At 42.2% G+C, this 14,960-nt stretch overlaps 1 protein-coding gene across 5 annotated transcripts in view; it reads left to right on the top strand.

Moving 5' to 3' along the window:
• The window catches only part of magi2b (membrane associated guanylate kinase, WW and PDZ domain containing 2b), a 75,340-nt gene that overhangs the window by 12,308 nt on the left and 48,072 nt on the right, over positions 1 to 14,960 (top strand). For all 5 annotated transcript variants that reach the window (XM_079682806.1, XM_079682805.1, XM_079682804.1 and 2 more), the window contains exon 2: positions 1,623 to 1,739. In XM_079682806.1, coding sequence (XP_079538932.1) covers positions 1,623 to 1,739 — 117 coding nt within the window. The remainder of the gene's footprint in view (positions 1 to 1,622; positions 1,740 to 14,960) is intronic.

Raw genomic sequence — 14,960 nt, 5'->3', positions numbered from 1 at the left:
GCAAAATCAGAGAGCCACCTGTGCCGGCAATATACACACAGGTATCAGCACAGTGCACCGTTCCAATTCCCTCTGATGGTAGGCTGTATGTTCCTGTTGACGGGTAGGCTGCATTAATCTAAACCGGTAGGCCGAAAGCTGTCAAGACGATCTGGCAGGAGGAAGCTAGAAAAGGCACCAGTGAGAAGAGATGTTTTTCGTTTGTAAATGCATGGCATGTAACGTCATCCCCCCCCCCCCCCCCCACTGTCTGATGTGATAGTCTTGCATACCGAATGTTGCGTGGAAAATAAGTTCTCATCCTCCTGGGCTTCTTCGGTTTGGGATGCAGGGAGGAGAAACTATTCATGGTAATTATCATACAGTGTGTGTGCAGCACAGATATGTTGACGTGCTCTCTTACTCTTAATTTATGCTATGTTAGTCATTCATTTGACTGTGTTTCAGTTCAGTGGCTTCATGAGGAGGAAGACAGCTTGTACAGAGGGTAAAAGGCATAGACAGGAAATGATGAGGTGGTGTGAGCTTCTGTCCTCTGTAGGCTAGTGTCACCCAACCTGCTGACACCGCACATTTATTTATCCCAAGGGGATCACTGGTTTACTGTGTGTGTGTGTGTGTGTGTGTGTGTGTGTGTGTGTGTGTGTGTGTGTGTGTGTGTGTGTGTGTGTGTGTGTGTGTTGTGTGTGTGTGTGTGTGTGTGTGTGTGTGTGTGTGTGTGTGTGTGTGTGTGTGTGTGTGTGTGTGTGTGTGTGTGTGTGTGTGTGTGTGTGTGTGTGTGTGTGTGTGTGTGTGTGTGTGTGTGTGTGTGTGTGTGTGTCTTGAAAATCAGTGCAAGCTTTCAATCTGATTAAGCAATTTTCCTTCATATTGAGTCACAAAAGCTTCTTTATTTAACACCCTTTCCAGGAAGTTACCCCTAATCATCTTCTTCACAAGCTTTTAAGGTTATCAAAAATATTTCTCCTCACTGTATTACTGTTGTGACAAGCTGTACATTGTGTATCAGCTTCTTCAAACCCTAATAATGTTTGTTTTTTTTAAATGTAAAAACTCAAGATGAAGGATGTATTCATTAAATGTAATATCGAATTATTGCATACAACTGAAATATTCTCCTCATATCCTCCAAATTCAGACAAACCTATTTGGTATGGTAAAGAACATTATCATCTGTAAGGAAATGTCAAGTTCTCGCGGGTTGAGCTGTGTGTGTGTGTGTGTGTGTGTGTGTGTGTGTGTGTGTGTGTGTGTGTGTGTGTGTGTGTGTGTGTGTGTGTGTGTGTGTGTGTGTGTGTGTGTGTGTGTGTGTGTGTGTGTGTGTGTGTGTGTGTGTGTGTGTGTGTGTGTGTGTGTGTGTGTGTGTGTGTGTGTGTGTGTGTGTGTGTGTGTGTGTGTGTGTGTGTGTGTGAGTGATTGGCCTACTGGGCAGACAACTGGTTTCCTGCAGTGAGACCTTCAGTTGTTTCCAATCCAGTGTCACCTACATCATGATTGATCCCAAACCAATCTTGAAACAAAAGCCAATCAGACATTTGGATATCACTCCCACAAAATGTCAGGCTTGTGTTGTGTGTCATGTAAAGGAAAGCAATCTCTAATCTCTCTGTGTTTGTTTTCAGGGGGGGTGGTTGACAAGGATTTGCGGCACTACCTCAACCTGCGATTCTCCAAGGGCTCAGTGGACCACGACCACCAGCAGATCATCAGAGACAACCTCTACCTCCGCACCGTTCCCTGTGAGTCCACCTCTCCCGCCTCTCTCCTGTCCTCCATCACTCCTTCAGGCTTTCGTTTACTCCTCTTTGATCTCTTCCTCTTCTGCCTCACTGTGTGTCTGTAATTATCTTTTATTGTCTTACCCTCCTTCTTCGATATCATTACCCCTTCCCCCCCCCATCCTTCAGCTGTATTTCTCTGTTTTAGTTTTCCCTCTTTGCCCTCGGGACGTTGCCCTCTTGTTTTTACATCACACTCACGCTCTTTTCCCTCCATCTCTCTCTGTCTATTGCTCCTTCTTTCCCTTCAATCGTCCGGCTGCTGAGATCTCAGCCTGAGGTTTCCACGGCAACCAGCCTCTTGTCTCGAGGCTTGCGTTGCCTTGACGCCCTACCCCCTTCAGCACACGCTAGACATGCACAACACACACACATGCAGCTACACACAGATAGTCACACGTCACTCTTCCAGTTACCATAAGAAGATCTTTCTTTTATCTGTATGTGTGACATTTTAAATAAATATTCTCATCGACGTGCATGCGGACGTGTCGTGTGTGTGTGCATTGTGTTATCAGTGCTGGTTGCCTGTTGTCGGACTATGTCATTGCTGGGATTGACATTGAGGGGATGGCGGCCCCGGCAGCTCCACCCACTGTCCCTGCACCATGCGGCTTGTGTTTCAGCTCCTCTGGAGACTGAAGCTGCTCTGGTGCAGACTGCACTTGCTACTCGCCTCATGAAGACTGTGGATCGGTCCACTGTGATTTGATGCATGCTGAAGGGCTTTGTACTGGTCTGACATGTTTCAGTATCATCTGTTAAGAACCTCGGTTAGGCTGTCTCTGTGATTTGCTACCAAAAGGTGGTTGAGTTGAGTCAACTGGCCTTTTTCATGTTTGTGGACAAACAGATTTTGGTGGAGAACCATGAGGAGGCAAAGCGAGGCTTTGACGTCAGTGATGGTTGTTTTTGCATTGGCTGAGCGCAGCTACTCCACTAGATCTCTTCTGCCGGTGTCGAGCTGCTGACACAGAAGTGATTGTTTAATACGCTCTCACAGCTGCACCGTTCCTGAGCCTCTCTCCCTCTTTTTCCTCCCCTCTCTCCCTCCCTTTCTCCTGTCGTCTTCATGTCTTTGCTAGCACTCTACACTCTCTCTCTCATGTTCTCTCTGCCTCTTCTGCCTTCCTTGCCTTTTTGATTTATTTTGGTCACCACCTTACTCCATCACATTTTCACTCTCTTTCAATTTAAATCCAGACGGCCCACTCCTTCCCTCTCCTTTCTTCTACCTTTCTCTGCCTGTTGGCGGTGTAATAGCGTACTGCCGGGGTGACGACTGAGGTGATGTGGACTGGCTGGGGTTCAACCTGGGGTAACACTGAAGATCCTCACACACCTCAGCCCTGTCAAAGCATGGGCCTCTTTTAATAGCTGAACCATAGTTTTGTTACAAGGTCTGTTTCAATTGTTACATAATTGCTTGGTCGCGATTATTTGAACAGATTGCGATAAATTTGAATTATTGTTTGAATCTACGATCAAGAGATTTCAAAGCCAATGTTACAAATAGAACGATTTAAATGTTAGGTTGAAAACAGAAAAATAGAGTTTGCCTCTCCAGGTCTTACTATTGTTGTACAGGTCATTCTGTTTCAGCTCATATGAGACAGTATTTATTTGCTTGAAGCAAGATGACGACAGATACATGCCTTTAGCCGATCTTTTGACTTATAGCTGTGAGTCTCCCTGACCGCTGCAACAGTGTGTTTGACAGCTCTGGGGAAAGTTAATTCAATCATTTACATTAAAATATTTGGATTTGTAAGAAAACATGTTGCTATAAAGTAGTGTGGGCCCTAAGTGTGTAGTCTGAGCGTAGCGTATGTGTGGTTGAGCGAGAATTAGAGACACAATGGATGCGCTCAGAGCAGACGGTGGCTATCTGAGCAGAGAAGAAGAGGAAGTAAAGTTGTGTTGTAAAAGTAAACATAACTGCGAAGTGAGAATCAACTTAGACCCTAGAGGCAAAACAAAATCTCCATTTCTCCATCTCCACGGTCTGGAAGCTGAAGCAGGAATAATCAGAGGCTTCGTGTTTCCCTGCTGCATATTAACCTTTTTATTAGGAAAATCAAGGCTCCTTCTACATTCAATAACTGTCTTTAATCCCTTTTCCAATACGCCTACACAACAGTTTTAGAACATGCTATTTAAAGTAAATCAATGTGCAGCAGCCAGAGGTGACATACTGTTTATTTTGCCAATGACCACATCATTTTGAGAAGTAGATATTGGAATTGAAGGTCTTGTTACAAAGCCAACCAACAGCACAGATTTGTGACATAAAACTAGCAGAAATAAAAAATGAAATCCATGGGCGCAATTATTTCTATGACAATTAATCGTCAACTTAAATTCATAATTGTGACAGCCCCCGTCGTCACCACCTCGTTTCAATTACAGCCGCCTTCCAGCCCTTTAAAAGAATGGAAAGACAGTCATTCTGTGTGATGTGTGTGCAGTAATGACATCCCCATAATTAACTGCGTATCACTTAACAAAGCTGATACTGTGTAATGAAGATTATAGAAATTCAAACTGGTAGACCTCCTGCACAGCAGCTTTGAAATACATTTAATATTACAGTAATTCCCCCAAATTTGACTTAATTTCACCGACCTGATTTAATATGCCTTTGGTCAGCAGGTCATCAGAATCAGAATTTCTTTAATCGTCCCACAGAGGGGACCTTTACATTTTTACAGCAGTATATAGAAAAATAAAACCCTATTAGATAAAAGGGCATGCAAATAGTATTTAAAATAAAAATGTACAGAAGTACACATTCCGGGAAAATAAGTAAGTAAGCAGTATTATACATTTAAATAGTGTAACATTGTAGAATACTGTGTGGTAGTGGGTTGATTGCAGTGGTAAATATGAATACAATTATATATTTACATTATAATAGATTCTTGTTGCAATGGACTAAGAAGAAGCAGCCAGTTGTAATAATAATGTTAGCACATACATTGAACATAAGTGTTGTAGCACAACAGTTGTGTCATAGTCTTCGTCTGTTTTGTTTTTACATCATTGCACATTGGTTTCGTAGTCCGAGTTGTGTGTGTGTGTGGGGGTCTACAAGGGGGGGCTGTGGTGATTATACAGCCTGACCGCTGCAGGAAGGAAGGACATCTCCACAGCATCGGAGGGTGTTTCACATTCGATGACTTCCTGCCAGTCTGAGAGACACTGGGACGTTGCTTAACTATCAGAGTGACAGAGCATCAGACTGCCAAAAAACAGGGATGATTGTCCTGAGTGCTGGGCTGCCCGTGCTCAGCAGACTGTTTGTTGTTGTGGTTCAGAACGTTATAAAATCAGTGTTTTTCTCCCGTGTCTGCAGCGCTCTGACCATGCTGTCAGTGCGAGTCTGTCAGCTTGACAAGCAGACGCCACTCTGCATCACAACACGCTGTCACACTGGAGGATGTGTGTGTGTGTGTGTGTGTGTGTGTGTGTGTGTGTGTGTGTGTGTGTGTGTGTGTGTGTGTGTGTGTGTGTGTGTGTGTGTGTGTGTGTGTGTGTGTGTGTGTGTGTGTGTGTGTGTGTGTGTGTGTGTGTGTGTGTGTGTGTGTGTGTGTGTGTGTGTGTGTGTGTGTGTGTGTGTGTGTGTGTGTGTGTGTGTGTGTGCGTGTACACGTGTGTTCATACAGCTAGAAGGCTCAAATGCTGACATCAACTCCTGCATCCTGTTACATCACTTGGCTCAAAGATTGGCCAATCTCCCCAAAAAGAGTGTGACATTAATAACTTTGTTCACATGTTGTGTTGATGCCTTCATATTGCAATGTGTTTGCATGTAAACCTTTACCCATTTTCAGGTTTCCCTTTCACATGCATTTACACTTCAACTAGCATACATGCAAAACATAGTTGGACTGACACTATAAAGATATAGAACAAACGTTTTTCCCAAATTGGTATCAATAAAGTTCATCTTATCTTATTCTAACACATTCTCACTAGGAGAGACATTTGGCACAAATTTGAGACTGATATGAATAAAACTATGTAAGAGTGAATAACTAGTACTGCATAGTGTCAAGCAGATCAGACAGAAGGAGAATTTAGGTGTGATGTGAGTGGAATAAAACATCAGATTGGCATTTATCTTAAATGCAAATTTAGGATGAAACATGGTGTAAGAAATCACAGTTTGACAGCTTATCTTACTTCTCAAGCCTTTGAGATAAGACATTTTTCAGTCCATTCACAGAGATCACGTGACCACTTCAGAAAACGAGTCCACGCTTCTGCCTGAGCACCTGCTGTTGAGGAATTAGAGAAGAGTTTTAGATGGTTCTGCTCCCTGCATACTAACAGTGGGAGTACCTCTTTATAAGAGGGTAGCTAAGAGAGCAAGCCATTGAAATGGGGCTCAAGGAGTGAAAAGATCTGAGAAATATATAGGGGGAAGGAGAGCAGTGACAGTACAGTAAACAGATATTAGGAGAAATGGGAGGGCAGATAATGGATGTGGACATGAGCAAAGAGGCTCTGTGGGAAGATAGAAAAGGTAGAAGACAGGAGGAGAGGTGGTTAAGAAGAGATGATCAGCAGGGGAGAGATGTGGAGGAAAGAAGAGAGCGGACGGATGATGGAAATTGAGAAGGCGAGAGTTGATGCAGTAGGATGGAGGGATGAGCACAGCAGAGACATGGGGAGTAGAAGGGTGGACGTGCACTGAATATGGGTAGTGGGAGATATGAGAGACCCTCTTAAGTCATTCCCCGGGGAACCATCTCCTCCCCTCCACACTACTCAGAGGCATCAGTAAAAGGCTCTATAAATAGCTTCAACAGTGAGCAGCACGTTTCCCTACTCGCATAGCCTATAAATACATGCAGCTTCTGTCACTTCACATCCGCTGCTCTGGTCGGACGCTGCCCGAAGCCTCGCAGCCTCCGTCAGGGGTTCCTCCTCTGGAGAACATCAGGAAGTTGATGAGAAGCATGGCCAGGGTGCTCCAGAAGGTGATAGTGCTGACGATCCCATGATAATGATAGCGGTAATGTTGATAGCGATTGTGATTTGTGGAAATGGAACCTTTTAACCTGGATGCATGCAGGACATTTTCCATGTATGCAGTTTACTTACTATGCAAAAAGCTAACAAGAACTTTCTACAAGAGAGTCCTCCTTTACAAAATGTTAAACAAAGCTCTCTGCACCATGAGTGAGCTGAATAAAACAAATAATCCGATCTAGCAGAAGGCTGTCAACATGTCTGAAACTGATATTGATGGGTTAACTGGGATTTTTTTTGTAGTAACTTTTACTACATTTTTTTTTCTTTGTTATATATTTTAACTTCAGAGTAAATTGCAAGAGAGGACACAAATAGAAACAGTCACCAAGCAGTAAAATATTGTTGAGTAAACTGGTGAATGTGTGACTGCCAGTTGAAGCCTTATCTTGTCGTTTGCTCTGCTTTCCTCACAGTCAAGCACACTTACACTTGTATGACATTTTGGCTCGGACAACATGTTTGTCAATGTGCTGTTGTAACAAAGTTAGACCTGATTCATTCTGCTGTTGAAAATGTACAATCTGCAGCTTGAAGTGAACATTCAGTCCATTCATCTGTGATGATTTCCTCGGCAGAGGAAGCCGTCGCTGCAGTGAGCTACCAAAATCTCCCACCTCCATCTGTGTTTGATTTTTTATTTGACTTGCTGAAGAAAAAAACATTATAGTTGCTCCCAAAAAAGGAGTTCTGAAATTAAACCAAGAAAGTAGGGTCAGCGTTTCGGGATATTTGTGTAGTTGGAACACATTGGTGTTATAAAATGCTTAATCCTGTATATAGATTGCTGATTGTATCATCTTCAGAGTTAATAATATGGATGTGAGTGGGCTTCAGCCCTCAATTGGTACTGTGAGTGATGATGATGGGGGAGGAAGAGGAGTGATGGCAGTTATTTGAGGATGTTTGTCATGATGATTAGAGTAAAGTTAGATGATGTGAGAAAGAAAATATGTATTTCTTGTGTGTGGCACATTGATTGTCATGTGTGTGAACTCACAGAAACGCACTGTGTGTGAAAACACATCATTTTTACAATGACACATTGAATATTCTGTTTGTGTGTCGAGATTTAATTGGCTGAACTGTTAAATAATAAGTGAGTTGTACACGCCATTCTCTGTAGACGTTGTGTGTGCTTGCCTCTCCATGAGAAGGAGAAGGAAAAATATATCATCCCCCAGGGGCTCTCACCTTAAAGGGGTGATTTGCCTGCTGGCTAGCTCTTGCTAAAGGCTTGGCTGACATGCTTTGATGTGGTTCTGCGCTCCCTGCTGTTTGATTGGCACGCTGGATTAATGTTGTTCCACAGATGAAAGAATTTGCAAGTGATAGGATTATTATGAAATGAAAATGGCAAACATTGAACGTGATTTATGAATTGGTTATGTTTGCAAAGTGCTTTTCATGTTAAGCTCTGGACAGGTGTCCCTCTCCTCGGTATGATCCGCTCACTGAGCAGCTAATACAAAAATGAGGCTCTTTTGGGGGCTATATTTTCTGCTCCTGTCTCTAGTATTCCCTCTTCACCACAAGTCTGCCTCTAACATCAGAGTAATGTGCAGCGACGAGCCAGATGCTGTCCTGTGATGGTCGGTAAGCACTGACACCTCAAAGAGCTCGACTGTTTACTCTGGTCATTCTTTGCCCCTCCACACAGAAACCCACACACACCGCTGCACAACCTGCATACCAAATCCCACACACCAGCTGTGTGTGTGTGTACATCATCATCACCCCCACTGTCGTCCTGCGTCCTTCAGCTCTGCAGAAAAATAAAGGTGCTTTTCAGCCTATCGGGTCTGATTGCCATCACCACAGGAGTAATTCCTCACTGTCACCCAGGCTTCACTCTGATCCACTGAGCGCCTCAGTTGTCTTTACAGCCGCTCGTGGACCTGACAGACTCTTTATGAAAGAAACTTCAGACTTGATGCAGCGGTAGTTAACCTGAACTGACTCTGTGCTTAGCGGGTTTCATTTCGGTGGAGGAGAATTCATCATTCAATCCATCTTTCAGAGTAACTGAGTTGTAGCAACTTACCGTTGAATTAACTTTAATTTCCTATTAAGGCAAGGCAAGTTTATTTATAGAGCACCTTTCCGCACAAAGCAACCCAAAGTGCTTTACAAAATAAGACATTTAAGAACAATATACAGATGAAGCACATTATAAAAAGGCATTTTAAAAACAAGCATTTAAAAAGCAAAGATAATAAAATCAACACAACAGGTATAAAATACATGGATAAAAAGCCATACTGCAGTAAAAATGTGAACGACTCATCTAAATGCAGCATGAAAAATAAACGTTTTTAGTCTCGATTTAAAAAATATCAACAGTTGCAGCTGACCTGCAGGAATCAGGGAGTTTGTTCCAGATGGTCGGGGCATAAAAACTAAATGCTGCTTCTCCTTGTTTAGTTCTGACTCTTGTAGCAGAGAGCAGACCCGTCCCAGAAGACCTGAGACTCCTGGATGGTTCATATGTTTGCAGGAGCTCGTTAATATAAGTTGGTCCTAAACCATTTAGTGCTTTAAAAACCAGCAATAGTACTTTAAAATCAATTCTTTGGCAGACTGGAAGCCAGTGTAAAGACTTCAGTACTGGACTGATGTGATCCACTCTTTTAGTGTTTGTAAACATTTAGTAAATCACTTCTTTTAGTTTTAACTCAATAATTACCTGTTATTAATTATTTCATCACTTTCATGCAACAATTGCCAGGGCCGTCTTTACAAAACCAGGTTATGATGGGATGGCATAGTAACCTGATAAGTATACAGAATCTTTTCATATATTTAACCACAATTTATACCAAATGTGTTGAATTCATTGGGAACTTTTTTGTTGTTGAAATTGGGCAAGATCTGAACAAAGTAGGGCTGAATACATTATTTTTAACTTAATTTATCTTTATATTTTACAAATTATAAGAATTACATAGTATGATATTTATGGATGATGTATAAACATTTCTATTTAATTTATAAAATGTGAGAAGATACTCTGCCCAACATTGCTTAGTTTGTGTCCAAATATTGAATTTTGTACAGATAAAAGCATCAATGACTCACACTGATGCTTTTAAAAGAAATACTGGAGCGAGTTAATATTTAAATGGCATTTTGGTTGATAAATGACCATAATCATTAAAACCATTTGTCAGCAATGGTAATGATTCATTTTCTGCCAATATACTAATCAGTCAACCAGCACTTTATTAAAGTAAGGTTGACTTCAGTGTTCAGTGAGTATTGAAATGTAAACAATGCAGCGCCGATAATGCCACACCAGTCCTTGCAGTTAGTTTGACATTTTGGAAAAATAAACCTGTTGGCAAATTTGCCAAAAGTTAAATGAGCAGATTCATAGATCGTCATTTTGGTTGGATAAACATGAAGCTGGAGCCATAAATACTGCATCAGGGAAAACAGCCAGCATGGCTCAGACCAATGGTTACACACTTCATCTTCCACCACTTATAAAACATACTAATTAACAAGTTTCATATTGTTAGTTTAATGTGACCAAAAAACTACATTTTTAAGGACATTTCTCCTCTTTTATAGGGGGTAATATGCTTGGTTATATCCCATAATCACTCTTCGTTGCCTGGCATCTGCTCCTAGGAAACATTATCTTTTTTCATTTTTTGCTTGTTGTATATAAAAAAACATACAAGATGTGTGTTAGCTAGCAAATGTTATAGTTGCTGATAGGCAGATTGTGTGCCTTTTGAACAAAGCCAGGCTAGCTGTTTTCCCCTGTTTGCAGTCTTTATGCTAAGCTACCTTAACTGGCATCTAGCTGTCCATCTTTAAGAGTAACTGAGTTATAGTAGCTAGGGGGCAAAACACAAGCAGCGCCAGCTATTATCTGTTGTTCAAGTAATCTAAGCATGTTATGTAACATACTCTCTATATGTTAAACGATAGAGATATGTTATTTCATACTTTGTCAGTCAAGTTGGTCGCAGACACGTTTTGCTAGCCAACGTTGCTAAAATCAGCCAGTCATTTATTGACTGGCTCGCATTCATCACATTAAACATTAGTGAGATTACTTAAAAGTGAATGTTGAAAAGCATACACTATATTGGTGTGAGGAGAATGATGCTTTTGCCCACCAGTGCTATACTGTATGCTTCTTTATAAACACCTGTTACCTCGATATTACCAGTTCATGAGTTTTCTACTTTGTACTGCCAAGTTACAGGCTTTAGTAGAACTGGCTTTATTATTTTGTATGCAGTAGGCTTCATCTCATCTCATTCATCCTTTAAAGCTTTGAAACTTGATGCTAGCTCGCCCGCTGTGTCTGTAGTTGAGCAACAACCCAGATTATCAGCCGTCCCGAGTTATTTACTCTGGAGAGCTAATATCCAAGTCTCCCAGTCCTCTCAGCCTACTGCTCCTGCCGGAGTGAAACCTGTCCACTTAAACAGCAGCTGAATTACTCTGAGGTAACCAGGTGAGTCTCGGAGGTGCACACTGGGACAGTAATTGATGGATGAAGTGCAAGAAAGCACACACCTGCAGCTCTGCAAAACAAAAGGGCTCAAGCTGAGGACCTCTGAGGCTGAAACTAGTAAAACAGCTGTGTAGGCAAAACGGCAGTGTGATCTGTCACATAAATATTATTTTTCTACAGCTAATGTAGATTTTGCAGCTTGTTTCCATGGCAAGACTGCGTTGCCAGGCACTGACGTGTTGTCTTGGTAGCAGACGCTTCTGTCAGTGTTGCCATGTTGCTTCGCTGCATCTGTAGTCTGGGCTTTGTAGTGTAAATAAGGAAGACTGTGTGTGTGCTCGATCATACCTCTCCTATACACCTGCTGCCTCACTTCACATCTGTCAACCGGGTAAAACTAAAAGAAAGAGGGAGGGTGAACAGTGAGAGAGAAAGAGACGAGAGACCAAAGTGCGAGACAGAGCTTGAAGGAGAGACAAAAGAAGAGAGGAGGATAACGAGGGGAAGAGGGAGCGGATTAAAAAAAGGCAGAGAGGGAGTAATGGGGACAACAGAGAAACAAATGGATGGAAGAACAATGAGGTAAATTAGAAACGAGAGGAAAAAGAGAAAGGATAATAGAGGAGGGAAATTTGTAAAACGAAACAGTAAGATAGATGGATAAATAGATAGAAGCCAGACTGAGACAGTAGATGAATAAGCAAGCAGCAATGTGTTTTTGTGTGGCGCAAGAAACAAGACAATCTTCTCATTCCTCTCTGCTCTCCTGCTGCCGTGCTGCTCTGCTGGCTCTGTGCTGAAAAGGATTCTGGGTAAACACTTTCAGGGTTTTGAGGACAATGTATTGTGTCTTGGTATTTTTTGTTTGTACTGTTGTATTATTGTGTCTTAAAACACAGACTCTATATTTGCCCTTGGGTTGTTTCATATCAGATAACATTTTTACCTCTGGGTTTTAGATGGAATAGGAAGATTTAATGTCTTGTGCATCGTTTCATAAACATTTTAATTTGTTTGAAAATGGTTTGACACCATGGGATTTGTGCTCTATTGCTCTACATGCATGCACAGTTATGGACCTACCAAAGTATCTGGTATGGTAAAAGAGCTTAGACAAACTGCAACATATCTCTATTGAGATTAAACGACATGCAAACAGAAGATAAACCTCTCACTGTCCACCAACTTCAGCATTTGGCCTAGAGGGACAGGTGTACTATCAACTGTCTACCAGCTATTTTGAATCCTCCTGATCCAGTCCACCTGGGGATTATTGTGTTACCCTTGATCGACTTTTAGAGAGTATTTTTAGTTACCGTAGATTTGGTGTTACCTCTGTCTGTGGAACAAATTCCTTCAAACTCCCAAAGCAGCCTGTTGGCTCTGATGGATGATACGCTGAAGCCTGGAGAGGTTTGTGAGACGAACGAGATCCATATATCTCCGCGTTGAGACCGAGCTGGAAGCTGATGTGGGACCGTGTGTATCCAGTTTTTCTCATTAGGTGTGTTGCTCACTAACAATTTTCCGGTATTACAACTACAAATACTACATCGTCGTCTTTTTCAACAATGAATCTCAAAACTCTCGAGGACAAAATCATACCTTTTTTCTCTGTGTCTTCAGCTTAACCAACTGTATAAAACACACACTTCCCAGCATCCTTACCTCTTCATTCCCACACATGCTCACTGAGCACACGAGACCACCTCCCCCCCATGCTTTGTTATGATAATCAGTCCATCGATTGTCTATTTTTAGCTCTGAATATCCACCGCACTGCTTTCCTACTTGGTGACTTCCTGTCTAATTATACAAACATATGTCTGAATACACGTGTCGTGCACATCCTCAAACTGACTCGCAGGCCTCTGTGGATGAACATCAAGGTTAACCAATCATACTTTTTCTCCTTTCACTGTCTCTCTCCCTGTGTTGCTGTTTTTCTCTGCTTGCCACACTTCTGCCACTCTATTATTTAGCAAAGGTCTTTGTCCTCTTATCGTTTGACACCCAGCTGAGTTATTTCAGTAAAGCAGCTATTTTAGCTTTTCCTCTAAATGGAAATTCCTTGTTATGTTTTGACGTAATCTTTTTTCTCTCTCTCTAACACAGTCCCATGAATGTGAAAACATTCTGTAGCGTTAGGTCGTCATGGTTTAAGGCAGAAAATGTCTTCACCCCCTAAAGTGGCAGCTCCGAAGCTTTTCCCTGCTATTATGGATTTAAGTAATTTAAGCCATAAATCTCTGGCGCTCATACCGCTACTAGCAGCGTCACCTCTGAGAGGTTTGGCTACACTGGCTGATTGCAATGCAAAGACCAATTTTGGCTCTCAGCCAACTTTATCCTTTATTAGCGAGGGCACGACATCCAATCAATAGTCAACAGCAGCAGTGCTTTTGGCTCCGGGGAGCCCTGCCTCCTCTCAGCACAGTCTGCTGACATTTCTTTTGCCTGAGCACCTGTGCAGCTTTCCCTGCTTTGTTCAGCTCATTTATTAAAGGAGACATGTCATGCTTTTCCGGTTATTACCCGTCCCCTTGTGTGTTATGAAGGTTTTTATGCATGTAAACGGTGTGCAGAGTCAAAAACCCTCAAAGAACACCATGTAGGGAGTAAAACTCTAACACAGAAAATACCTCCCCAAAACGCCTTGTTGGAGATTTCTCATGTGCTTCCTGGAAATTGTGACGTCTGAACACCCAGTAGCCACGCCCAGAGCTATGACCAGGCTGATTGGCCCAAATTAACCAATCCACACACACACACACACACACACACACACACACACGTACACACGTACACACGTACACACGTACACACGTACACACGTACACACACACACACACACACACACACACACACACACACAGTGCAGGCAGCTCTGATTTCTCCTCCCTGGCTGCAGGCTGATAACAGACAGTTGGGATTGCGGCGAAATTCTCTCTGCAGACCCATTCTCACAGCATTTATCAACCTATAAACCTTTTTCTTACTCAATATCAAGCCACACTTATTGTTTTTACTTCGGCTGTGACTTTGTGTGTGCTCAGGATGAGTTTCGCTGTGTATCGCTAAACAAGGAAACAACACCTCCACGGAGCTCAGCACGATTCACAACGTCCCGACCAATCAGAGCACACTGTGCTCACAGGGAGGGTGGGGGCTGGAGCTATTGGAGGTACAACGAGCCGTTAAAGGCAGAGAGTGAAATTCAGTGAATACACGTAGTTTACAGAGATGCTGTATGAGAAACCAATGTGAGTTTGGAAAATTGCACAATATAAATCTATTCTAGTAGACCTCAACAATGGAATTATGATCAGTGGAAATGGCCATGACATGTCTCCTTTGTAAAGCTCTGCTAAAGAGTTTGTGTAGCTATGTACAAAAATATACAAATAAAATCCACTGAACTGAGCTTAAGACATTTCAGAACACATCTACAAGGCCTCATCAATTATGGATTGTATTTGAATCATTTTTGGCCTCTACCTGGGGGTTTTAGAGGAAAAGAAAACGGCAGTTGGTAAAGTAAAGATAGATATAAAGAGGGAAGGTAGCAATTGTGGCAAAAGGAACAGAGTATGGATTTTGCTTGCGACAGTGTTTTTTCAAAAAGGTCTCCTTTACAGTTTTTAGGTGGGTGTTGCTAAGGCGAAGAGGAG

This window comes from Notothenia rossii, assembly GCF_949606895.1.
Source record: "Notothenia rossii genome assembly, chromosome: 5".
Taxonomy (NCBI): domain Eukaryota; kingdom Metazoa; phylum Chordata; class Actinopteri; order Perciformes; family Nototheniidae; genus Notothenia; species Notothenia rossii.
This window is presented reverse-complemented; position numbering and strand designations above follow the sequence as displayed.